The sequence below is a fragment of the Pteronotus mesoamericanus genome, unplaced genomic scaffold, assembly GCF_021234165.1.
Source record: "Pteronotus mesoamericanus isolate MK-2021 breed Mesoamerican mustached bat unplaced genomic scaffold, CSHL_Meso_final contig_130, whole genome shotgun sequence".
NCBI classification, from domain to species: domain Eukaryota; kingdom Metazoa; phylum Chordata; class Mammalia; order Chiroptera; family Mormoopidae; genus Pteronotus; species Pteronotus mesoamericanus.
This window is the reverse complement of record NW_026555060.1, coordinates 6,752,091-6,779,664: the sequence shown is the minus strand read 5'-3', so window position 1 is coordinate 6,779,664 and position 27,574 is coordinate 6,752,091. Positions and strand designations below refer to the sequence as shown.

At 33.4% G+C, this 27,574-nt stretch overlaps 1 protein-coding gene across 1 annotated transcript in view; it reads right to left on the bottom strand.

Moving 5' to 3' along the window:
- Nucleotides 1-27,574, bottom strand: part of BMP2K (BMP2 inducible kinase) — a 117,751-nt gene that overhangs the window by 52,030 nt on the left and 38,147 nt on the right. The window contains exons 2-7 of the mRNA XM_054591946.1: nt 20,908-21,026; nt 17,244-17,349; nt 11,297-11,439; nt 8,855-8,976; nt 6,661-6,742; nt 2,402-2,534 (exon numbers count right to left, since the gene is read on the bottom strand). Coding sequence (XP_054447921.1) covers nt 2,402-2,534; nt 6,661-6,742; nt 8,855-8,976; nt 11,297-11,439; nt 17,244-17,349; nt 20,908-21,026 — 705 coding nt within the window. The remainder of the gene's footprint in view (nt 1-2,401; nt 2,535-6,660; nt 6,743-8,854; nt 8,977-11,296; nt 11,440-17,243; nt 17,350-20,907; nt 21,027-27,574) is intronic.

Sequence of the window (27,574 nt, the reverse complement as noted above, 5' to 3'; positions counted from 1 at the left end):
ATCAGTTACCTAGAACCGAATTAAATCTTAAAATTATTAATAGTGTTTGTTTTTCAATCTTGCCACTACAAGCACATACACACAGAGAAGGGGAAAAAAACAAACAAACCTAACATGAAAAATAAGATCTTACTACTTTAAGCAAATTAAATCACAAATCAGGGTATATACTATCCAGTGCCCCACACACTATTATCCAGTAAGAATATTCAGAGTTCCTAAGACATGGCAAAATCCCCAATAAAATCCTCAGTTCGATTGTGAATAAAACATACTTAGCAACAAAACAGTTATAATGACTTACAGCAGGAACTTCAATAAAAAGTTAAACTTCAATTAGCTGAAACACACAACAGCCAAAATAAATTCCTTCACTTATTCTTTTGAGAATTCCAGTTAATCAGGGCCCTTTCATGCTCCTGATGTCCTCATTTTTGGACAATGAAGGAGGAAAACAACTAGATAAGATAGAGTGGGTTATAGGTCTAATGTTTATTCAAATGTACTCTAATGGTATGTTTCCTTTTCAAAAATTTCACATTCTGCAAAATGGCAGACTAAAAATAACAGGGCCAAGGGGAAAATAAATTTGGGATCAACCACTGGAAAACTATACAACTTTGTCACCAGATCACTGACAAAAACATTAATTGGTACGTGGGAAGGTAACATGTACTGCCCAGGCAGGTACATTAACTTGGCTGGAGGGTGCCACAGGGATTTAAAAAACAAAAAACAAACAAACAAACAAAAACACCCATCATCATCAAAACAAGGTTGGGAGATACTCAACCAATAAAAGTAGAATTCTGGACAAGAGGGGTTACTATTCAATGGGCCACCATTAATAGAGAGACACACAAAACGGACAGGTAAATATCTGGGAGGAAAACTCCAGGTACAAGGACTCATACTTATTATTCTCAAATTAGAGCTAAAAGCGTTCATGCTGGAAGTGGCACAGCCAAGCTTAGGGCTGTTTCCTTTCACCTGTAAGTTATAACACCATTTCTCTGACCCTATTACTCTGGTTCCCCTTGCCTAGGAAAAACATCCCAAATGAAGCAATGTAAGTTTTGTGTTCACCTGACATAATTCTCTAATTTCTAACATGTGTGAGCAAATCCACGTTATAGAAATAAAAAGACTGCACTTTAAATTATATATTTGCAAAGTGAGGCTAGGTATCCTTTTACGCTCCACTTTCTTTTGACCATTTTTCTTCTGAGTGTTTCCCTTTTCTTTTTGATTTAAATGTGTTTCATAAATTATAAAATTAACAATTTGTTAAATGTGTAACATTTTCTTTTCCACTTGATCACTTGATTTTATACTGGAATCCATGGGTTTGGGAATATTCTTAATGATTTAAGTTTATATGTTAATTGATTCATTTTTTATTGTTCCTGAGATTTAATGCCTCCCATACAAATTACCCATTCCAGTGTTATAAATAAATTCATACCTATTTTTTTCAAATAAATTTTTGTTTTATTTTTTACATTTGTCTTTGATTTATCTGAAATTATAGCATAAAGCTTGAGATAAAGATCCGGTTTGATTTTTTCATCTACAGTTTGCTGTTAACTCTTTGTAGTTCCATCTAGTTTTCCCTGCTGAGTTCCAAGTGCCATCTTTACATTATAAAAATATCACCTATATTTAGATTAACCCTCTTTTCTATTGCATTATTCTATATGGTTACAGCCTATGAGAGAAATATTTAAAATGAAGAAAACAGTAGAAATGCTAGAAACACTTTAATTAAAAGTGCTGAGAAGTGCTGTTTAACTACTGTCGCTTCCTAATATATTTTAATATTTGATGACCCTCTCCCTCCCCAAATCATCTTTTTCAGAAATTTTACCATGTACATACATAAGAAATTAAATTATATTACCTATCAAAAAGGAAGAAAAAATCTTAGAGCAGGCCAACAGGGAAATTGAGTATTTTTTTGGAATCAAGGACCCATAGACTACACCTTTTGGTACACCTAGGTTGTTTCTGATAACCATCTTATAATCAATAAGGAATAGATACTAAAAAGGGTGGTCAAGTGAGCTACAAACTAAGAAGAGTAATGCTTTGATCCAAAAAAAGCAACAGACACGGATATTTGGATTTCAAAGAAGATGAAATCATTAAATGTTACCCTGCTTAGTTTTTCCAGAAATAATCTGTGTTCTACAAAAGTTTATCTAAGAGCTTAATATACTAGTAATTAGGCTGCTTTCACTCCATAAAAGTCTGTGAACATCTTTTTAAGTGTTTTTCTTTACTACAACTTCTTAAAAGTATAATAAATGAAATTAAAAGAATAGATTTAGGCAAAGGGATATAAGAGCAGGCCCTGTATACAGTATCTTACAATTCTGTAATTAATTTTCCAAGTACTTACTTATTAAGCAATGTATGTTATGGGAGTAACGAGAATTGTCTGGGATGGTGAAACTGCCATCACAGATGGCAACCTGACTTTCACCAAAAGGAAGCGTGAAGAAGCAAAGTTTATACAGTAAACATCCCAGTGCCTGTAAAATAAAGAAACATAAACATCATCAGAACTCAAGCAATCAGCTTAACCACAAGACATAAAAATAACACTAAATCAAAAACTGTTATTTTTTTAAAAAGCCTAATGTTTCTACACTTAATCAGTCTTTTCACAAATCATTTGCTTAAATGAATTAATGTGCATAATATTTGAGAAGACATTTAACTGTATCATCTTCATATTTTTCTATCACATCTGTGGCTAGCTGGCTGAATTAATGCTATCACAGAACTCTAGATCATGAATGATTTAATGAACTAGAAGTAGTTGGTCTCTTTTAGGAAAAAAAATTATACTTTCATTTCTTCTACAAGGAAAAAATATATTTAGTACATAACTAGCATATAACTAACAAAGAAAGCACAAGGCTCCTTCTATCAGCATTTTAAATAAATTTACTATAAAACATGTTTTAAAATCCTGGGGTTTCAAATATGAGTTAGCCAGCACAGTGAAATTTACCAGACTACAATCAATACATTTTTATCAGTAATTCATTAAGCACATGTCATTATTTATTTCATACTATAAAAATCAGTTTCTATTTTTATATATAACCCTACGGTTTTTATTCTATAATTTACTAATCATATTTGTAACTGGGTAATCTATATTAAAATTAAAGAAGGACAGGCTCTGTCTGCTTCATTTGCATAGCTTAATAGACATCACAGCACCAATAAATATACTTGCTGACAACGAAGACAAAATACCCTAAAAAACAAATTTCTAGCTAAGCTGCTAACAGCTCAAGCTCAAACCAGAGAGTCAGTAATAAAATATAATTTTCAGGTCAAGAAATCATTACGTTGTCACAAGAAGAGTCATCTACAAGCCTTAACAGTGTAAGGGGTATTTCTAATTCTAAACAGATTGTATAAAATTATATAGTTAGTAAACAATTAAATCAACAATACTAAATTTTGCCTTACCATCTAAAAATCAGCAAATTGGCTTTCCTTTGTTGAATTCTCCCCACATACCAACTTAGCAAATGCAACTAACATTCTTATGTTTTACAACTACTATGAAGATCACAATATACAGAAACACCTGTGAGTTCAGTAATATTAATTTACTAAAAATAACTTTCAATATTTTAACAGTTTCCTACTGAAAAATTTAAAGGCTCTAGAAACTTCAATATATCCGTTCAAAGACATTACATGGTGGGTTATTTATTATGATTAACAAAACTGTGAAGATTCTGAATAAAAATAACCAGTTCAATGTGGCTTAAAACAATTTATGATGCTTTGTTCTATAAATTTCAGCATGTATGCTATAAACTGAGCGTAAGGCTCCCTTAACAACACTAAAAAATTACTATTAATAGTGTATTATCTGCATTAAATTACACCTTTCTCCTACCCAGATGACAGTGTTGGCAAAGGTCTGCATTTTAGCGAGTTTTATCTTGTCAATCAAACCTTTAGTGTTCTCTCTTGTGTTACATTAAATATTGTCAGAGTTCCCAGAAAACAATTTTAGACAGCAATGTACTTAAAAAACATAAATCTAAAATACTCTGCTTCGCATAGTATGAACACAATGAGGTGTCCTAGTTTTTTCATACCAAAGGCATTTCCCTTTTTATCCATTTGATATAACGAGTTTTGTTAAAAAAAACAAGAGGAAACAAATGACCTGATTTTGGAGGCTATACCAACATCCATTTTCCGCATTAAAAGGTAACATGAAGCATCTGTCACCTAAATTGTTGTAGCACATTTCAGTTTCACCTGAGCTAAGACAAGCATAAAAATGACATCATGGAAACTGAACTTCTATCTCTGTCAAGCATTTAAACATAGATTGTTTTCTGATTATCGTTCTTGCTTCTTTTTTATCTTTGAATATGTATAACCTCAGAACTATATCCAGTTAGTTGTTAGAGAAATACTACTCCATATACTAATCTATAAATGGTATAAATTTTAAACTTTTCCATGAAAACTCAGTATGCAGTCTGGCACACACACTAAGTCTGGTGGAAAATGAACAACAACAAAAAGAATACCTCTTCTTTTTGTTAATATACAGGGTTAATGACATGTGTTTAGACAGTAACTTTTTTTTTTAATCAGACCTGATGATTTCAAAACAGTAGTTGAGCTATGATGTCTCTCGTTTCTTCTGCTGTTGAAATACTCTTTTAGGTAATGCAGATTTCAACAGCAGTCTCAAAATTAGGCCAGAAAAAACTTCACAATCACCTCTTCTAACACTTTCGTTTTATCGACTAAGAACCAATTGAGATCCTGGCAGGGTCACTTGATTGGTTAGAGTGTCGTCCCTATTTGCCAAGGTTGTGAGTTAAATGTCCAGTCAGGGCACATACAAGAATCAATCAATGAATGTATGAATAAGTAGAACAACAAATCAATGTCTGCCTCCCCCAGCCTCTTTCTCTCTCTCTCTCATCAATAAATTTTTTTTAAAGATCCAACTAAATTTGCTTTCTATATTATAATATAAGCCATTCAATGAATTAAATGTTAAAGTGAGAAAAGCAAATTTGATTTATACAAGGTGGTGATCTATAAGCAGCATCAAGTTAAACCAAACTTATTCGTGGGTTGAATCAATTATACAGATAGTTAAAAATTCAACTACCAACCAGATTTAAGAACCACTTTTTGGTGAAAACTTATATACTACATAGACAGATAAGAAGATATCAAAGATTTTTTTCTTTTTATTACCTTGCAAAAATATCTGGGTATCTCAACCCCAACAGGAAGTGCCCAGGAGAAAAAAACCAAGGAGATATTCATTTGATTTCACACATTGCATCTGAGTACTTTCTGAACATTATGATTTAAAAACAAAATAAACACGACTTTTCTTGTAAACTCTAAAACTATTTCCAAAGGAATATTTTTCCGCCATCCCTAACATAGACACTAGTGGTAGATACAAGGGGGGACTCCAAAAAATCCTGAAATTGATTTATAAAAAGTTGTGTTTTCTTCTTACATGTTTAAACTTCAGTCACCTTCCAAATACTTTCTACATTTAATAAGCTGTTTTTTCCACTGCTCAAAACAGGTTTTGAACTTGTCGATTTGGATGCCTTTCAGTGCTTCCGCCATTTTTTGTTTTGCCTCTTCCACATTGGCAAAATGTTTCCCTTTGAGGACTTTTTTCATCAGGGAAACAAAAAATATTGCTTAGGGCAAGATCGGGAGAATAGGGAGGATGAGGTATGGGGGTCATGCCATTCTTGGTCAAAAACTGCTAAACACTCAGAGCAGTGTGGGCAGGTGCAGTTGAAAATCACCCATTATGAAATGGGCAAACGCAATGAAGGAGCCTTCAAAACAAACTCACTGAAGCCAAACGCAGCCTCTCACAACACCACCAACTGATATAGATGGGTTGCTAGTACACTCACTTACTGGGGGCAGCCTGTACTACCGGTGGCCCACCCTCCAGAAGATAATTCTGTGTTTTCTGGGTCCCCCTAATATAGCTAAATACTAACTAAATTTAAGTGAATTTATACTTAAAATACTTTCCCGTTGGTTTATTAAATATAGACAAAACATAGCTTACTTATGAAATGAGTTCTAAAGAAGTACTGACATTCTAACAAAGTTTAATTGATATAGAAACATTATCTATGTTAATAATTCAATCCAGATATAAATGCTTAATAATAAAAAACCTCAATATATATGTTAGTCAATGATATGTTTATAATTAGAAAAAAAGGTTTATTCATGTTAATTTTCTAAAATACTCCAGAAAATTATCAGTGTAATTACTTAAGAGTTACGTCCAGTATTTCCATAAAGTGATCAATCAAAATTCCACTCAATAAAAAAAATGTTAACACATATATAATTCAAACTCTAAAAAAATCATGGTGAAAGTTATATTATATGGAAGTCCTTTATTTGCTTTTTTATAAGCTTTCCATCTCAGGATTAAGAAGATAAAATATTCTAGTATTTTTCACCTCCTGAATAAGAAGCTTCATTGTATACCACTCTTCTGCTTATCAGGAAATACCTTCTGGAGGGCAGCGGGCAAATAATCAAGTGAACTCATTTTTTAAAAATTTGGTTAGAAAAAATGTCAACCTTTCTTGGCCTTACCCAGATATCAGCCTTGGTGGTGATGGGTTTCCCTCCATAAAGGTTGATCATTTCAGGGGCTCTGTATGACAGAGTTGTATACCTGGCAGTAAATAAGTAAAATGGAGTGGAGATATATATATATATACAAAAAAAAAAAAAAAAAAAAGACAGATACTACATTGTTTCTACATAAAATACTGCAAAAAACTTTTCAATTCAATAACATTAGATAAAAATAATATTATTTTTAAAACTTATTAAAAGTCCATCAAGGATTAAACAATACAAAGCATGTATACACAGTTTTATTCAACAAGTGCAATGGCATTTCTAATGATAAGAAACTTAATTCTCTTTATTACAAAAATCTTAAAGACAATGTATTGGAAACATAGTTTTCCTTGACTTTCTTATTTGAAATAATATAGTTTGACTATTAAATTACCCTTAACAAAATATTTTAGTCAATTTAAAAGTAAAACTTCCATTCTTTAAAAAAATTAGTTTGTACATTAAGGAGTTTGTTTTTATGACTCTAACATACTTCCTTGTTCATGGTAGTAAATCTCCTTTAGGTTTGTTTTTATAATTGTTTTAGAAATAATGTAGGTGCCATAATTCTAACTACACTAATTAAGTACAATCTAATACTCACTGTCATCATAAACTACGTAACTGGAATTATAAAATACTGTAAAAATTTACCAATATAAAAACCCCAAATACATTATGAACAGGATATTTCAATGAAGCAATTTCATGGTAGAAATTAACAAAATAAGGAAGGACTTCCTATATCATGGCATAATTTTAAATTTATTTTGACTGTTAATATATTTTATTTTATATAGAGTATCTTAAAGGTCAACCTTCTACCATCTTACTTTTTCCAATGACCCTGATTGGTGGGACATTCTGAATGACACTATTAGAGTAGCAACCTAAGAAGCCAGGCTATGAACTGCATGCAGGCGGGACTTTTGTTCACAGCTATCCTGTAGCACCAACAACAGTGTCCACTATACTATGGGCCCTATACAACATCTGTTGATTGAATAAATGGTTAGGCCATTAACTCTTTAATTGAGCCACAAAGCACAAGAACACCCTTATAGCTTACATTCATTATTAATGCAAAATTCTACTGAACCATAACTATACTTCAGATCTCAACAACATGAAATAAAACCTAGCTTGAGAAGAATTTTATAGCAGCCATTATATATAACGATCTAATCATTTTAGAAAATTAGCCTCATTTGCAGGAAATAAGTTTAATAATTTATTGTTCTTAAATTCTTTGGGACATTTATGTTTACTAAGGAGTTTGTTTTTATGGAATCTAACATAATCATCATAAGCTAAGTTTCCTAAGTAGAAATACATAGTCAAGAAACCCATAGTGTTATAACAAATGAGCCAAGGTCTACTTGGCTCATTTCAAAACATATCAGCTCTACTTGAGCTATTTCAAAATATAAATTGCAGTTCAAATAGCTCCTAGAGAGTCCTAAAGAATCAAGAATTTATGAAGTGAAGAGGGCAACTTAGAGAAGTCAACTACTTAGAAATTCCTATTCTGACAGATCTCTCTGAATTTGGTATCATTTTATTAAGGTAATCTAAGATTTACAAATAGTTTCATTTTCTAAAACTAGAAAACAGAAAACTCAGAGAGAAATTAATCTAGCAACCATGGAAAGTACAAGATTTAAAAAACATAAAGCAGATATGACTTATTTTTCTACCGAAGAGCCTTCTTGCACACTATCACAAAGCAACATAGTTTCAGCATAGTTTTTGATGCATAGAGATATCAACCTCTTAATATTAAATATGAAGTAAAAGTTTAAATGCTTTCAAGTAATTTCTCTAACAAGCACAAATCTTCAGTACTAGTAAAAAACAAAAAGCTTAAATGAATTCAACAATCACTGAAAACTCCCTTTAATAATTTCATTAATTACTACAGTTTATTTAACAACTTTCCTGATACATGTGTTTACAATGTGAATGAAAAACTTGTATCCATGGTAAAATGTATTGCCTATTGAGCTATATATCAGACATAAATGAATTAATGTCTGCAGCATAAAAATATTTTGAAGAACTCTATGAATGGAATATATCTAATATGTATTAGCAGAGTCAATCACAGGCCCAAGTTCACTAAAATTCCCTTAGGACAGACACAATAAAGATGAACACTTACTTTTTAATTTCTTCTTCTACTACATTAACTCCATCTTTTTGAGGATTAAGAAACTTATTAGTGGCACTGCCAAAGTCACAAAGTACATAGTTTCCACTGTCATTCAACAAAATATTTTCTACCTTAAGAGAAGAAAATCATTTAATTAGTACTGTTTTCAAAATGATAATTATCTTTTCACAACCATGACCTTACACAATAAACACTGAGGGGTCTGTGACACACACACACACACACACACACACACACAAATATATATATATCATATACATACTATATACATGATGCCTCAAATTATGAGGAAGGTCAAATGAATCAGACCAAAAACATACTTTATTATCTCTACTGCTTCTCTAAGAACAGAGAAGTGTTTCTCTAATCCCGGATGATTTGTGAAGGGGGAAAAAAACCCAAATCCTCTCTGACAGTGCTTCAGTGAAAGAAAAGAATTTGTAGTGGAGTCTATACTATACCTCCATTTTTCCCCATTTCTGACACTTAGTTTTATCTATAGACAAGCAATAGTAAAAACCATTAAAATTCTACCTCTGGCTCCTAATACCATCTTTATCTAAAATACTACTCTGAAATACAAAGACCTGACTTAATGTCTTAATTTGGAGATTAGAGCTGTAGTAACTTAAACAAACAAATCCATGCAGAGTTTGTAGGACAAGAGAGTGTGTATTCACATAGCCCAACTCTGCTACCCACTAGCATGCATATCCATGGACAATTTGCTTAACCACTCTGTGCTTTAGTTTCCAAATCTACAAAATGGGGAAGATAATATCTATTATTGTAAAAATTAAATTAATTAAAACAGGTAGAGCCCTTATAGAACAGTGCCTGGAATAAGGTAAGTACTCAATAAATGATAATATTGTATTTTTTTCCAAAATATTCTTATTTTTATGACACAATCTTGGACAGTAATTCAATTTCTCTCAATTCTATCAAAATATTCACATTACTATTGTTTCTTTATAATTTTCCTCTAGATTTCATTTTAGTCTACCTCTTAAAGATTTACACAAAATAAAGATTTGTACAAGAAATCTAAACATAAATTTGCTTAAATTTACACATGTAAAAGGAACAAAGCATATGCAATATAGCCTGTACAAAATTATGCAGTTCTCTTTTCTGAAAAATATCTACATGAAAAAAGTCAATGATTTTTAGTAATTTTTAATTATCTAAAAAAAATCATACCAAGTTATTAGGGAAATGCAAAAGTTGCATTTTCAAAAGAATGGAAGTAAACTATACTGGTTATCTAAACTAAGGGTCGGGGTCTGCAGTCATGCATTTCAACTTTGTCTTACCTTGTATCCTTTACCATAGATCCCCTGGATGTTTTCATGGTTATAACCCATATTCTAAGTAAGATCTTCTATTCTCTCGTATCTTAAAGAGTGTTTTATTATCACCTTTCATAAATTTTGTGTAATCAGAATTAGGATTCATTCATGCATTATACATTAATTATTGAGAACACTCTATGCACCAGGTACTGTTCTAAATGCTTGGATATATCAATATAAGAGAAAAATCCTTTTGCACATGGAACTTACATTTTAATAGAAAAGCAAATAAACAGTAGGGCTAATCCATAAGCAAATTATATAATATCTTAGTGACAAGTGATAATAAAAGGTAGAGCAAGTGGAGAACAGGAATGTTAAGTTATAACTATATAAGGCAGTACAAGATAGAACTCACTAAGAAAGTGAATCTGAGTAGACTTGAAGCAGGAAAAGGTTAGCCATGGGATATCTGCACATAAAGAATTTCAGGAAGAGTAATTTTTGTAATCTTAGTGTTTGTGGGTATCAAAGAAGACACCTATAGTTTGTTGTTGTTGTTTTTGTTGTTTTAATCCTTACCCAAGGATATGTTTATTCATTTTAGAGAGAGAGAGGAAGTGGGAGGAGAGAAACATCGATCGGCTGCATTCTCTACACACCCCAACCAGGGATCAAACCTGCAACCTACATATGCGCCCTGACTGGGACCAAACCTGCAACCTGCGATGTGCTCTGTCTGGGGATCAAGCCTGCAACCCTTTGGTGCACAGGACAATGCTCCAACCAACTGAGCCACCCAGGTAGGGCAACACCTATAGTTTTACAGGATATCTGTACTGGTATCTCTAGCAATACGATACCAGGAATGTTTAATCCCTTTGGGAGGCTTTTTCCAATGTAACAAGTGGGTATCGTATATTCAGAGTGCACTACAAGGTAAAATGAAGTGATCTGAAAGATAATCACCACCAAATTCCACAGCCAGTCTTCAGATGGCCTCAGGAAATGCATCCAGGGACATGGACCAATGTCAGTGCTGGTAATAAAAGTTGGTTTAGATGAGAATAGCCAAAGAAAATTTTAACTTGAAAGTTTAAAATGCATTACTCCATAATTAGTCTAAATTTCCTACCTTCAGGTCCCGATGAATTATTGGAGTCTGACACTGATGCAACCTCGCAACAGCTTCACAGGTGTCGCAGAATATCTGTAACACTTCCGGTTCCGTAAAACCTGTCTGCAGCTTCTTATTCATCTGATTCACTACCTGCCCAGCTAACCAAAAAAGTGATTTTGAGAGGACATATTTTTAATAAATGCAGTATAGCACAAAGAAATTAAGAAATGCATTTATGGTATCAGGTACTGGGAAATTAGCTTTTTCATAATTTCCCTGTAAGGATGCTTATTATACCATTAAGCATTGATTCAATGGAACACACTTTTTTACATTTTACATTTTAACATGAGAAGATCTTAGATAGACAATGTCCTGCTAATGCTACTGCCTTTTTAAAAACATTTTAACATCTATGAAATTGGGGTATACCTTATTATTGACAACATGATACAGCTTTAAAATGTTCATGCCATTCTGTGCTAATTATTGGGTAAACAGTGAGGAGCCAAAAAAATTTTTCTATTACCATGGAATTTATAGTCAAATGGCAGAGATAAACATTAAACAATCTCACAAAAAAAACATATCATTATTATGTACAATAAGAATAATAGGAGAGAAACCTATATTTAAACTGGTGAAGGAGGATGGGGAAGAGAGGGTATCAGATAAGGCCTGAAGAAGGATATTTATGTTGAGAATGAAGGACAGGCAGGAATTAACCATGAACAGATTTGGAACAAGAGCAAGCTAGCAATAGGGAGTGGCAATTATAAAGGCCTCCAGTTGGGAAAGAGCTTAATGACTTTGAACAACTTAAAGAAAGCCAATGTGTATGTTGTCTAGAAAACAGAAAAGAGAATAAGGTAAGATGACACTGACAAGGTAGAGAACAAACAGAAATACTTTACATTTTAACTTAAGGTCCAAGGAAACTTCTGGATCTAACTTTTTAAACAATTTCCTTGATTGGCGGAAAAGGGAACCACAAGAGTGGAAATGGAGAGATGGGTTATAATACTCCTAAACTAAGTAAGGGATAATGGGCACAGTCATTTACTAAAATCAAATAGCCATACAAGAGCCTTGAGAAGATTATTACTACTACAATATACTAAAATAACTGACAGTCTAATAATAGCAATTCTTAATTATTCAAAAGTTAATGATCATTATATTTTAAGAATATAAGTAAATATGTGACTCATTCAGAAACCATTCTAATAAAAATCAACCTCAGGAATTTAAAAAGGCAAGCTTCTGTTAACATGAAACTTTCTTTTAACAAGGTTGAATAAATGAAATATTTGCTATTTTGAAATCTGTAAGAAGGCGCATGCACACCTGTTCCTTTTATTATCACTGTCTAAACAGCATTCTCATGTATTTTCTAAAATAGTTGCGTTTTTTCTTAGGATTTTAAAGCAAAAGGAACATGACCTTTTCCCTACCAATCTCCAACTCTCAGAAAACTCAAGTCTATTTGGCTGTAATTTGTTCAGGGTACTTCATAAGAGTAAGGCACCTGACCAGGCAGCAGTTTCCTTCATCCTCTTGTCAGACATCCTGACTCACTTTGACCCAAAATTAAATGGGGTGAAAAATTTTTCTTGGTATTCATTTACATTCTTGAAATACCATTTGAAAGCTAAAGAAATGAAAACCTTCAACTCATTCCACCTCTGCTTAAAGATTCCATGTTGTAATGAGTAGAATAAATTTTAAAGAAATGTTAATCCTTTTTCTTCCATTCAGAGATCTTTGAGCTAGAAACCTTGAATCACAAAATTCAGGTCCCCCCAAAAAGCTAAAAGCTGTATTTGAGCTGCATTTCAAATGTAGACACAAAAAAAGATTTTATTATTCAAAATCAAGCTCTTCTGATAATTACATTAAAGTAAGGTTAGTCTAATGAAAAGTAATATTAAAAATATATACTAAAGATCTTTTGAAACAAGATGCATATAGCTCTCGAATCTTCCCATATTTTTCAAACAGGTATCATCTCCTAAACAAAAGCTTTTATACTCTGCCAATTTCATCACTAAAAAAGTCAACATTTTCCTAACCTCTTAAAGTAGTCATCAAACAACCTTGCTATTTCATTATACAACAGAATAATACAGATGTGGCAGGCCTTAAGACCCTCACATGCTCCACTTGCCCTCTTGTGTTTCTACCATCTCCATGGGAAAAACACCCCAGGACAGCCTGGAAGTGCTAGTGCCAGGAAGAAGAGAAGGAGTATGTGAAACCAGTCCCAGCAAACTCACTGGCATGTGAGCAAGCCCAGCCAAAATGAGTAATGTTATCCCACCAAGCTCAGTCTAGAACAGCTGACCCATTGATACACATAAGTAACAATACCTGTTGTTTTATGCTATTGAGTTTTGTAATGTTTTATTATTAAGCAAAACTTAACAGATATATTATTCATAAGAATTGCTGTAGAACACCTCCTAGAAATAAAAGCTCTTTTCATAAAATACAAATATACTCAAAATACCAACTATGATTCCTTAAAGTTTGGTACCTAAAGCCCATAATCTCTTTAACCTATCCAACAGAACAGCAGCAAAGTAAGCAGTGCCACACCATGAACCTGCAGAGATCTAACATTAGACAAAAGATGACTGTAAACATTTGATACTTGAAACCATGGTGAGCTATAAGCTATTTAACACATTCTTCTACTTTCTATATAGTTTTATCTCTACATAATTAAAACCAATGTACTTGAACTATATATACATAAAGTTGATTCCCTCACTAAAGTACTTTCATTCCTCAACAATTTTATGTAAAACAATTAGCTTTTATAGAGGAAGTAAGGAGAGAGCATTTATTTGCCCATTCTCTACCCTTCCATCCCACTGGAAACTTATCGTACTGATTCATCTGAGAAAAGGAGCTGAGCATGCTCTATTGAGATCCTCTGGATTCCTTCAATACATAATTGTCCACTCACGGGTACATTCTGATCTATAGTGCATTCAGTAAGCTTATCTGCTGAAACATTAAAAAAAAAAAAGTTCTAACATAATGGAGAGGGCATTACAGTAAATAGAAAAAATTTCAGAAAAAATACAAATGCAAGAAACAATAAAAATCTTTTTAAAAGCTGCAATTAACATCTGTAGAAAACAAAATACTTGCACATAAAACAAAAGCAAGGTGCATTTTAACAAAGAACAACAACAAGAAAGAGTACTGGAAATTAAAAATAACATGGCAAAAATACAAATTTCTATAGGGGAACTGAAAGATAAATTGAAGGAATGCTTCCAACACAATTAAAATAAAAAAAAAAAAGAAAACCAAAGGATCAATAAATCCAGGAAAACTAATACCCTAAAAATTAAAAGTCCAGAAAGAGAGAACAGAGAAAATGAAAGGGAAAAACTGAGAGTCCAAGAAAAAAAAAACAAACAAACACCAAAATCACCCATAACCAAGGCACAAATACCTGGAAACTTCAGAATACTGGAGATAAAGGAAATGATTCAAAAAGTGTCCATGGGGGGAAAAATAAAATAGGTCACATAAAAAAAACTGAGGAATCACAATGCTTCCAACTTCTAGGAAAAAAAATGAAATAACACCTTCAAAATTACAGATCAAAATTATACCTAACCTACAACTGTTTATCCAGCCACATTAACAAACAAATATGGATGTAGATTAAAATTATTTTTATATGTGGAAGGCTTCAAAAATGTTTTTTTCCATAAATCCATTATCAGAAAGCTGTTGAAAAATGTACTCTATCAAGGTAGTAATAAAAACAAGTGGGAGCCATGAGTAGAAGGGAGTCTTAAGATAGGAGGAAGGCAAAGGGAATTCCCAGAATTACAGCTAAATGTTGTTCAACATTAAACAGAATTAAGTCTCCTAAAGGATATTCCTAAAGAAAGAAAAAATGAAATGGACACAATATTAAAATATTTAAATATAATACATAAAAATTTACATTGGAGAATGTGGGGCTAATGTAGAAAGAAATTAAGCAAATGAAAATCGGCGTAATTATTAACTCCAAGATGAATAAAAACAAGTATAAGAAATACAATTACAGGCAATTACATGTCATAGTTTAATGGCAAATAAAATAATTTAAACACATTATTAATTCAATAATCTAAATCTAATTTAAAATAAATCTGAATCTAATTCAATTCTCTAAAAACTGAGACTCTACTACACTGACAGTTAAATTCTCATCTTTTCTTGGAGATACTGTCTAAAACATAAAAACAGAAAATGAGCAGTACCAAACTTTCAAGAGCCCAGAATCACATATTTCCCGATTTCTAAGTTCCTTCTTTTTCTTTCATACTCTAAAGATCTTACTAAAGCTCTTTAGTAAGAGCTTTACTCCACATAATGCAGTATAGAAATATGAAAGTAAATATAAGAAATATCTCAAAGATTTTTATATGACTTAGCCATAGCTTAACAGATGTACTATTTAACTTTTTAAAATATATAAATGAATAACTTTGATCAAAATAAAAATTTCATATGAAACGAAGCTTGTTGATTCAAACCAGATATTAAAAATTGTTAGGTTTTAAATGCAAACAAATGCCTTCCTTAAAACAAACTGTCCCCTAAAAATGGAAGTTTATTTGGCTCCCATTTTAAAATGTCTTCTGAAGGACAATTAATTAAACTCATCCAGGGTTATAATTCTGCCCACTTCAATTATCTTTAATCAGCTAAGAATCAGAACCAAAAATGCTAGAATTAAGAAAAGTGAGGGAGAGAAAATCCGTATCTTCTCCTTAAAGAGATTGCAATGCTTCACAGTAGAGAAGATGAGATACGAATAAGGGAAAACATCTAACTTCTTGTATTTTATATGGAAATAAGTGACAAATACATCACAATAGATATTACAATGTTAACTCACTCTAGTTCCATCTGTCTTCCCTCCTTACAAGACAGAAGTAAATCAGACCTTATTTTCTCCATCTCCACTACCATCATCCTTCTCCTCCAACCTTCAGGAAATGAGAAGAGTTTCTGGTATCATAAATAACAATTATAACTGTCTTAAGAGAATCCAAATATAAACCAGGACTCCCGAGAGCCCAAATTGCCAGGTATAGTCTGATTCTTTTTTAAGTTTGTAAGAAATATATTAATTGCTCCCTTCACATATTAAAGTAAAAAAATTCTCAGGGATTTTTTTAAGTTATCATTATTCTTAAGGTATACAAGTAATTATTTATTTAAAAATACCACATTAGGTCCAAATAAAATGTGGTTTCCTATCTTCTGATATTTACAAAAGAATTCCAAAATGCCAAATAATACAAGTTTATAAAAATTCCAGATCAAAATATATCCTCCAAATTTATTACATTTAATATGTTGAAAGATAGCATGGTAGAATGATGGAAAAATATCTTCTAACACTAATATTGATATATTATGCTCTTCTTGATTGGATTCTAAAAGAACTGTATTGGAAGCATGAAGTGCAGGTGCTCTTTACCTGCTTAGATTGTCTGTTTTAAACCCAACAGCATTTTTCTTTGTCATTTACCTAGTCATAGCATCATTGCAGCAACTATAACTAGGTTTTAAATATTTTTTTAACAATTTGGGGGTTTTTTAAAGATCTTATTTATTTATTTTTAGAGAGAGAGGAAGGGAAGGAAAAAGAGATTGAGACGATGGGTGGCATCTTGTATTCCCCCAACCAGGGACCTGGCCTGCAACCCAGGCATGTGCCCTCACTGGGAACTGAACCAGTGACCTTTTGGTCTACAGGATGATGCCAAATCCACTGAACCACACCAGCCAGGGCGATTTTAAATAATTTTAACAGCATTCCCTAGTTACATAGATAATCAAAGCTGAGATTGCAATAACTACAATAAGGTGACACCTAGTAACCCACTTTAAAGTCATTTTTTTTTTAGTATAAAACAAATGCAGAAAAAACACTTACCTCGACAATATTCCATTAAGATGAGTACTTCCCATACATTATCACTAATTGAATTAACAGCACAGTCCAGATAACCCACAATATTTTTGTGACCAGATAGCTCTTTCTGTAAAAAAGGAACAACACTCTAAGAATCAGAAAAATATACATTTTAAAGCTCTATCATTAGTAATGCTTTGAAGTCTCAATTAATATATTTACAGAATTTCAAAAATTAAAACTTAGGCATGAGATATAATCTGACATATGTCAAAAAGGTTTCTACAGTTCCAATGGAAAGTACTTAACATGTGACTGTCATTTTCTGACAGGCAAATTATTCAGTGAATACTTATTTTTAAATTCAATCAAGAAGATGGTTCACTCAAAAGTAATAGTCTCCAAAAGTGAATGTGCAAGATAGTCCTTAGGGACTCAAGGACAAAATATCAGAATTTTTACTAGATTTATTTTTATCTAAAAAAAAAAAAATTAAGCTATAATACAGGGACTGGCAAAAGTAGGTTTACAGTTATGGTTACAGGAAACACAAAGTTGATTCTTGTATTATAACTTATTAATTATTGTATTTTTCATACAAACAACTGTAAACCCATTTTTGCCCACCCCTGTATTTACAAAATAATAATTATGCTCATTTGCTTGTTTTGCATGCAATATATTGCGGTTAATGTGTACCTAGTTAAGTGGATCTTTAAATATATGTGCCATTAATAATGTAAAAAATAAACAAGTGGCCTAAAAAGATTTCTGTAAAGATACCATAAAGATAATACTAATAATACAAATATAAGGAAATAATAAGAAAATGACAAATCTGACACTTTTGGCTCTTAGTAAGAGATAACCACCAGCATATACTGAGGTTTAAAATAATCATGATCTAATTAGGTTTACCTAGAAATTAAAAAACAATTATCAAGAATACAATTTTAAATAAATTTACACCCACTATCATTAATAATAAACCTAGTTTTAACTGTGTAATGTAATTTGAAATATCTGCAATGGCAGCTGAACATGTCATTAATTCATAAATAAATAGACAAGATGGGAGATGGGTCATCAAAAAAAGTTGGAAGATCACTGCTCTAAAGAGCTAATTTCCCTAAAATAACTTGTTCAAAAGCATAAGATTTGAGTGTCGCTACAGTTGATGATGACTACAAGAGAGGGAACACTCCCCCCAGAAAAAGGAATTTATAAAAAACTGTGTATTTGTTCTTACACATGTAAACTTCAGTCACTTTCCAAGTATTCTCTATTTGATGCAATACAACACCTATAAAGACATTTTTCCCCCTGCTCAAAACAGTTTTTGTACTCATCAATATGAATGCTTCCGTCATTTTTTGTTTCACCTCTTCCACATCAGCAAAACATTTCCATTTGAGGACTTCTTTTCATCAAGGGAGAGATCGGGTGAATAGGGAGGATGGGGCATGGGGCTCATGCCATTTTTGGTTAAAGACTGCTGAACACTCATTGCAGTGTAGGCAGGTGTACTTGTAAATCACCCAGCATGAAATGAGCAAATGCACTGAATGTCTTCAAAAAAAAATTCACTGAAGCCACACACCCTCTCACAACTCCAGCTGGTGCACTGATACAGATGGGTTCCTAGAGCACTCACCTAGCAGGGGAAGCCTGCACTTCCAAGGGCTCACCCTCCAGCAGATACGAAAATAATTCCAGTTTTTTGGGGGATCACCCCTTGTATTTTATATCTCTAAATTATACACATTCTACTTAAGGAAAAATTACGGCACAAAAACACCATATCTGGGCTCAAGTTAGAGAACTTGGCCTAAGATTCACCAATTATCTTGGGGTAAATCTTTTTACTCTTTTGGCTTATAGCCTTACCTTGAAAAAATTAAGTCTCAAATCTAAGGAGTTAGGGACAACTAAAGCAAAACTCAGACGAGTCAGACTGTATAAATGTGCCTATCTTCAAATAAAAGGGATCAAAATAGGTGTGATAATAAAGACGTTGATTAAAAAAATAAGGAATCCCCCTCTTAGCAACTGGATGAGTAAGACTGACATTAATAACAAGCATGGGAATACAAGGATGTGGAAAAACTGGAACATTCATATATAAATGTCTAACCATTACTCCTGTACACCTAAAACTAATATAATATAGAATGTCAACTATAACTGAAAATAAATTTTTTAAAAACTAGATAATTCATACATTGCTGGCATGAATATAAAATGACTCAGTTACTGTGGAAAACAGTGTAATGATTCCTTAAAAAGTTAAATGCAGAATTACCATATGACTCAAGAATTCCACTCCCAGGCATATACCCAGTAGAACAAAAACAGGTATTCAAACAAAAACACATACACACATACTCATAGCAGCACTATTTACAATAGCCAAAAGGCAGAAATAGCCCAACTGTTCGTCAATCTTTTTTTAAAAAGTCCAACAACAGATGAACAGATAAACAAATGTGATACAAGTATGTACAGTAGAATATTATTTGGCCATAAAAAGGAATGAACGATATGCTATAATGTCAGTAAACCTCAAAAACAGGCTAAGTGAAAGAAGCCAGATGCAAAAGGTCACATAGTACATGACTCCATTTATAAGAAATATTCAGAACAGGTAAGTCTAAAGACAGAAGGTAGACAGGTGGCTGTCAACAGCTAAATCAAGGGGAGAACGGAATGCAACTGCGTAATGGGAAGAGGATTTCCATTTAAAGTGATGAAAAGATTTTAGAACTAGATCAAGGTGGTGGTTGCACAAGCATTGTGAATATACTAAATGTCACTGAATTGTTCACCTTAAAATGGTTAATTTTATATTATTGAGAATTGTACCTCAATAAAAATTTTTTAAATATATATATATAAGCACTTGATAAACAGTAGATGAGGAAGAAGAGAACAGAACAAAAGAGGGGAGGAAGAGGGAGAGTGGGACAATAATATAAAGAAGCCATTAAGAATAAGCAACCCTAGAAGAAAGGGAATATTCACTTTGCAATTTTTTTTACTCTTCAGTTAATTGAGTAACTGAAATTTTCTTGAATGGCCTATAAAATACTTTTTACTTTTCCTAATATTTATTTATTTTTAACAATTTTATTTATTTATTTTGAGAGAGAGGGAAAGGGAAGAAGAAAGAGAAACACCAATGTGAAAGAGAAACATCAATCTGTTGCTTCTCGCATGCCCCCAACTAAGGACCTGGCCCGCAACCCAGACATGTGCCCTGACCAGGAACCAAACCAGCAACCTTCTGGTTTGCAGGATGGCACTCAATTCACAGAGCCACAGCAGCCAGGGCTTAATATTTAAAAAGAATTTTTCTTTTGCTGAAGGATACCTTATATATTGCAGAGTACACCAATAAACTAAACAACTTTATAGCATGATTTTAAAAATAAAAAGCAAACCTAATTCTTGTCTGTGAATACAAACACATACAGTGAATATATTGAACACTCGGAGGAATGGTAAACGCTAAACTCAGGACAAGGGTTTGTTTTCAGATAATTTTCCAAGTTAATTTAATGATGTTCAAAGGCTTTCTAGACATGCATAAAGCAATAAGCAGCATGCCTAAAAGCTAGTTAATGCCATAGTGCAAAACCAAAAGAAATTAAACCAATTTTTTAAACATAATTATTCTTTTACTTACCATAATTTTAATTTCCCTTTTACAAATGTTGAGGTCTGGCAAGTTATTGACATACATTCGCTTCAATGCATGGCGGGCTCCACCATGAGTCCGCACCAGGAAAACTGTGGAAAATCCACCTAGAAGGACAAATATTGATTAATTAAAATGAATCAGCAACTACTGCCAAAATCATGTATATGGTATAACATTGATTGTTCTCAATTAATGTCTCGATTTGATAGCTATCAACTTCAATTGCTCTACCCAACCGTGGAGTATCGTCCAGCAAGAAATCTCCAGCACAAAACTTCGCAAAGCACTTTTGACACATTTGATCAGTCACAGCACCTTCTCCACACACTGCACAAATCTTTTTTTGCATTTCAGTTGCATTTTTAACTTTCTTGAAATAATAAAGCATAATGTCAAAAATGTATATTTTCTTCCATATTCAATATGAAAATGACTACACAAAAATTCATCAATTTTGCTAAGTTTTTTTAAATGCATACTGATAGGACACCTGTCACAATACGAATCTAACAAAATTGTTTTGAATGAAGTTCAAGACAACAAAGCTCTGCTTAGTTGGCTAGAGCCATCTTATGGGGGAAAAAAAATGAAAGAACTTTTTGCCCAACCCAATAATATCACTGAGGAGCATAATCTCAAAGGGAAATGAATGGACTATACCCAAGACAAAAATAAGAACATTCAGCAAGTAACAGATTAGACTGAAACCCATGACACTGGCTTCCTGTGCCATCATGAAGTAACACTTAGAGGATAACATGCTTCTCAAATGAATATGCATGTGTGTTAATGGTTAAAATACCAAATATCACTTTGCATGTGGATGTTTTTTATGTAGTGTGTGGAAAATGTCACATAAATTAATATTATAGTTTGGCATATACTAGGGATCGCCTACTCATCAGCCTCTGCCTCTTCTGTGATGACAACACACTAATGTTGTTTAAGATGAAACACCAATGGAATTTACTGGGTGGGTCCCTCCTCTGGTTCCAGGGGATGAGCCAATATTTTTCGGAGGTGATAATGGGAATCCTATTTTCTCTTGTCAGTGACTTACTTAGGATTGGGGGTAGAATTGGTTTTTCTTAATGGGACCTAAGAGAAAGTCTGCTGAGGGTTGCAGGGAGATTTTTCTACCCAAGAAAAAAGGAGAGACTTGTAGAAAAGGTCATGTTCGTTCTTCCAGCTTAGGATTTTTTGGTATAAGAATATGACGTTTAGACCTACTGCAGCCATCTGTGGCCACTATGGGGATGAGAATCAGAGAAAAAAAATGATCCAATTAGAATACTGAATTAGATAACTCTGGAACCACCTCCTTCCGTAACTCTTATATGAGATGATAAATGTCCTCATTAGTATTTACTTCACAGTTATTCAGACAATCTGTTAACTGCACCTGGCAAAGTATATTGTATCTGAAGTACACAATTAAGTATTCTAAAGAACAATTACTTCTGACACATCTAAACAAAGATATCCACCTAAAGTTTTAAAAACTCATCTTACCATAGATTACTTATAGCTTAATTAGAGTTTAAAACAAAAAGTAGTGTATCACTTTTATCAATTTGATTGCCCTTATAAAGAAGCATCCTGAGCAATGCTAAGTCAAAGCAGTCAAACAAAAAGTTAACTACTGGGTATAAACAATGGGGAAAAAAAGAAATATGAGGACACTCCTGAATCAGTAGAAAATCATTCCAGATCCACCAAATCTTCCAATTGCAGTTATCAGACACTACAACAACTACCACCTTATAGATTTAGGTTTCCATGATGAAGTAGGAGAAATCAAATCGACCGAGAAAGACAAAGATGTTTGGAAAAGGTACTTTTAAGTAAAAGCTCTAGCAAGGTAGGACATTTCCTTCAAAGAAGTTAACTTAGCATTAATTTCATATGCATACATTAACCAATTAGTAGCACTAATGAAGTGTTAAACTACCCAAGTTTTATTTGATTAAAAAACTTTAAGAAAAATGCTGAAAGTTAGAATAAATCTAGATACGGAGGTAGTATAAATATAGGTCAAGATGAATCATTTAAATAGCATTTGTTCTGAAACATTTATCTAGAGATTCCCCTAGAACAATGCTTTCCAATCTCAGGTATGCATCAGAATTGCCTGGTGAGCTGGTGTGTGTATGTGAGAGTTTATCTTAAAAAGTTCCAGGTTCTGATTCCAAGTATGAATCAAAAACTCTCAGCAAAACCCTTGTATATGGGGCCTGGCAGAAGTTATACCTGCTTGAGTGTGGTTGATAAGGTAATAATATGGGTAATAATTTAGTTTTAATTTGAACATTTCACCTAAAATGTCATATGGTGTGCTTGAGTGTGATATTATGTTACATAATTACATGCTTATGATTTTGTAATAAAAGATTCTGTAATAAAAAAGGGGCGCTACCTGCACCAGACCCTGTATATACATAATGCTAAAATCCCACTACTTACTATATTATTCTACTTTTGTGCATGTTCTTATAGATATATGGTAATGTAAATTCCTTATTAAGTGGGGAGAGGGGGGAGTCCTCAAGATGATTCTGATGCACAATTAAGTTACGTAGCCATTGAATCAAAAGTAAACCATGGTCCTACATATCCATTCTTAATCACCCACCAAAGTTTAATTTTATCCCTGTAAGTTACAAAAACTAGGGGAAAATATTCACTAAGTCTTCTAATTTATAAAATTCATTTCTGAAAGTTAAAGTTTTCCAATTCCACTAATGCTAAAATTAAACACAGGCCTGGCCCAATGTTAAGTATTGTCCATAAAGATAATGTGTCCCTCAATACTGTATTTACACAGTGTTTAAATACAGTGTTTACCTAAACATGTAAATAATGATCATTGATGGGGCTTGCTTTGAGAATGAAATGGCATCATTTGGTTCTCCAGATACTATGATCCAGATCATTTGGTTCATCCAGAATTTTCTGATTCAGTATGAAGTTAGCTAATATTATTTCTCTTTGAAGAATGTATTTAGTGGAAGGTAACTAGTTAAGACATTTTAGTAATCCTAGGGAAGCGTATCATCTGCTTGCTACTAATCCATATCTCCCAAATTCTTTATCACATATTTTTCCTCATAGAAGTCTCTCATGAGCAACCCAATGCATGCCCATCACTTCTTCAGGCACCCACAGTAAGAGTTTTGTCTATATTACCATGTATGTCAATTCTCAACTCATTTCTTACAAAAGTCAAAAGATTACTAGCAGTAACCAGAAATTCCACTTATATATTTCTATGTCCAATTCAATATATAGTTCGAGTCCAATTCAATGCTAAATTTATAATTCCAAATAGGAGATTATAAAAGTATTATAAAGCATTCTGCCCCAGCTGATGTAGCTCAATGGACTGAGTGCCAGCCTATGAACCAAAGGGTCATCAGTTCAATCCCCACTCACGGCACATGCCTGGGTTGCGGGTCAGGTCCCCAGTAGGGGGCGCACAAGAGGCAACTGCACAGTGATGTTTCTCTCTCCTTCTTCCCTTCCCCTCTCTCTTTAGATAAGTAAAATGTTTAAAAATAAAAAATAAAGTATTACAAAGCATTCTAAATGTTCTCAAAATACCATAAAAAAAGGAGTGACAGATGTTGGTCTGACAGAATAAAAAGAAAAACAAATGTATATTTATAAAAGTCAGTATGAAAAGGAAAATAACTGGTAACTTTTGTAACCTGTAAATCATAAACTATAGGCATTCCCTCCCATCTGTGTGTACATACTCTGGAGAGCAATGGTTCTCCCCTGGATTTTTCCAGGGCAGAACTTACATTAGGCATGTGAATTGATTCCTGCATAACAAATCTCACCTCTCCTCTCCCCACACATACAAGAAGTATTCAGATTAAAATGAAGGAGTGGCTTTATTAAGCCAACCTAAATTTGCTTCAATTAGTAGTATTAAAATAATAACAATGTAGCTTGCACCTGACTGTATACCACCTTGGAAAGCATTGCTCTGAAGATGCCATTGCCCTTAGTAACCATATTGAACATAAAGCCTGTATTTCTACAGACTAACATTTCTTCCTGGTAAGCCATTATTTATTCCTATTAAGTTATTGTTTTTCCATGCTTTAATTTGTCTTATTTTTAACTTAATTACATGTATATATATTTCCCCTTGAATTTGTCTAGAAAGATAACACAAAATAATAAAAAAGGATTTCATATATGGTAGTTATTATAATTACTACTACTATTATTATGCTGCTGTTATTAATATTACTCCAGCTTATGAAGGTTAGACTACACATTTTATTTATTTTTTCCATAGAGTACCTTTTATTTGCAGTGGCTTATTTTGTTTGGCTTATATAGTGTTCTATTTTTTGTAAGTATATTTTATTGTTTATGTTATTACAGTTGTCCCACTTCCCCCCCCTTTGGCGCCCTCCACCCAGTACCTCCCTTCCCTCCAGCCATCCCCTCCCCCGCTCCTCTGCCTTCCTGCCCCAGTTCATGGCCATGGGTCATGCATATAAGTTCTTCAGCTTCTCCATTTCCTATGCTATTCTTAACAACCCCCCCGTCTATTTTGTACCTACCAATTACGCGTTTTCAGTCCCTGCTCCTTCTCCCCCTTTCTCCCACTTCCCTCTCCCAGCTGATAACCCTCCAAACGATCTCCGTATCTGTGATTCTGTTCCTGTTTTGGTTGTTTGCTTAGTTTGTTTTTGGTCTGTTTTGTTTTTAGATTCAGATGTTCATAGTTATGAATTTGTTGCCTTTTTAATGTTCACAGTTTTCATCTTCTTTTCCTTAAATAAGTCCCTTTATCATTTCATGTAATAATGACTTGGTGACGATGAACTCCTTTTGTTGTACCTTGTCTGGGAAGCACTTTATCTGTCCTGCCATTCTAAATGATAGCTTTACTGGATAGAGTAATCTAGGTTGTGGATCCCTGCTTTTCATTGCTTTTAATACTTCTTGCTAGTCCCTTCTTGCCTGCAAAGTTTCTTTTGGAAAATCAGCTGATAGTCTTATGGGTACTCCTTTGAAAGTAACTCTGCTTTTCTCTTGCTGTTTTTAAGATTCTCTCTTTATCTTTAACCTTTGGCATTTTAATTTATGATGTGTCTTGTTATGATAGAGTACACATTTTAAAGAATGCAAAAAATGGAAATCAACACATGGCTTGATAAACAAGCTTATATAAACACAGTAATATTCAAAGAATACATATTTACCTGCATAAGCATGCCCCAAATCATTTGTAAATACAAATATAAGTAAAATGTCATAACTAACTCAAACCCAAAATCAACTTTATAAAATAAGTCTTAATTTTAAAGACTTGGAAATTTGAGTAGTTAAAAGAAAGCCAAAATAATCTCTCTCTCTCTCTCTCTCTCTCTCTCTCTCTCTCTCTCTTTTTTTTTTTTTTAAGCACTATACACAACCTCGGCGCTCGGGTTTCTTGAGGTCTTAGCTTACGGAAAGCAATCCACTACAGCCACTCATACTGACGCCTAAATGAACCCCTCTCCCATTCACTGTACGTTAGAAATGTCCTGTAAATTGATTATGTTTAGCAAAAGCTTTACTCTGACTCTACTACCATGATATAAAAAAATATATACCTGGTTTCTGTCCCTAGTTCCTGTCACAGAACTTCAAAAAACCTTAGAATTCCCTGATAAAGGTGTATTTTGTTATGCCAATGAGGGGATTCACGATGGGGTGGGGGGGGGCCTAGATAGCTTTCAGGACGAAGGCTGGTCCCAGAAACACCAACTGCTTACATAATTAGTGGACTGAAATATTTCAGCCTCAGACACCCACTCTCACCCAACCTTTTGACCTTTGAGGCAAAAATAAGAGTTAGACATTGAGTTCAATCATATGGTCAGAGATTTAATCAATCATGTCAATGTAAAGCAACCTCAAGAAAAAGTCTGACAAAATTCTGAGAGCTTCCTGGTTTGTGACTCTATTGGTATACTGGTATACTGATATATACGAGGTCTGTCCAGAAAGTATCCAACCATATAATATGAAAAATAGAGAGTTATTGAAGAAGATACAAGAAACACTGTACATAGGACAATGATGCCTCAGTCCCCTTCAAAGCAGGCCCCTCGGGACCTCACACAGTTCTCCCAATCACCATCAGCTGCCCCGTCCTACTTTCCTGAATCACACTGACGGTCTGACATCTCTTCGCTTTCAAAGGTGATTTTAGTTTTGGGAAAAGCCAGTAGTAACAGGGCACTAAATCTGGGCTGTAGGGAGGCTGAGCCACCTGGGTGATTTGGTGTTTTGCCAAAAAAACTCTGAACAAGACATGATGCATGAGCAGGCTCGTTGTTCTGATGAAGCTGCCAAACACCAGTTGCTCATAGCTATGGCCTTCCGAATTATTCGAATAGTTCCCACAGAGAAATTTCAAGCTTAATGAAACATTTGCAAATTCACTGCTCTACTCGCTCAGTCATTGTGAATGCGATTGCCACACAGTACACATGTTCATTCAACAGCATCTACAGCCACCATTGACTAGTACAGTAAAGTCATCACTGATCACTCATGTGCTTTCCAGTCTGCTTTCCTTGGCTGCTAGGTTACATCAATGTTGCACACATACCTTCCTCATTATATTAACAATGGTTGGGCT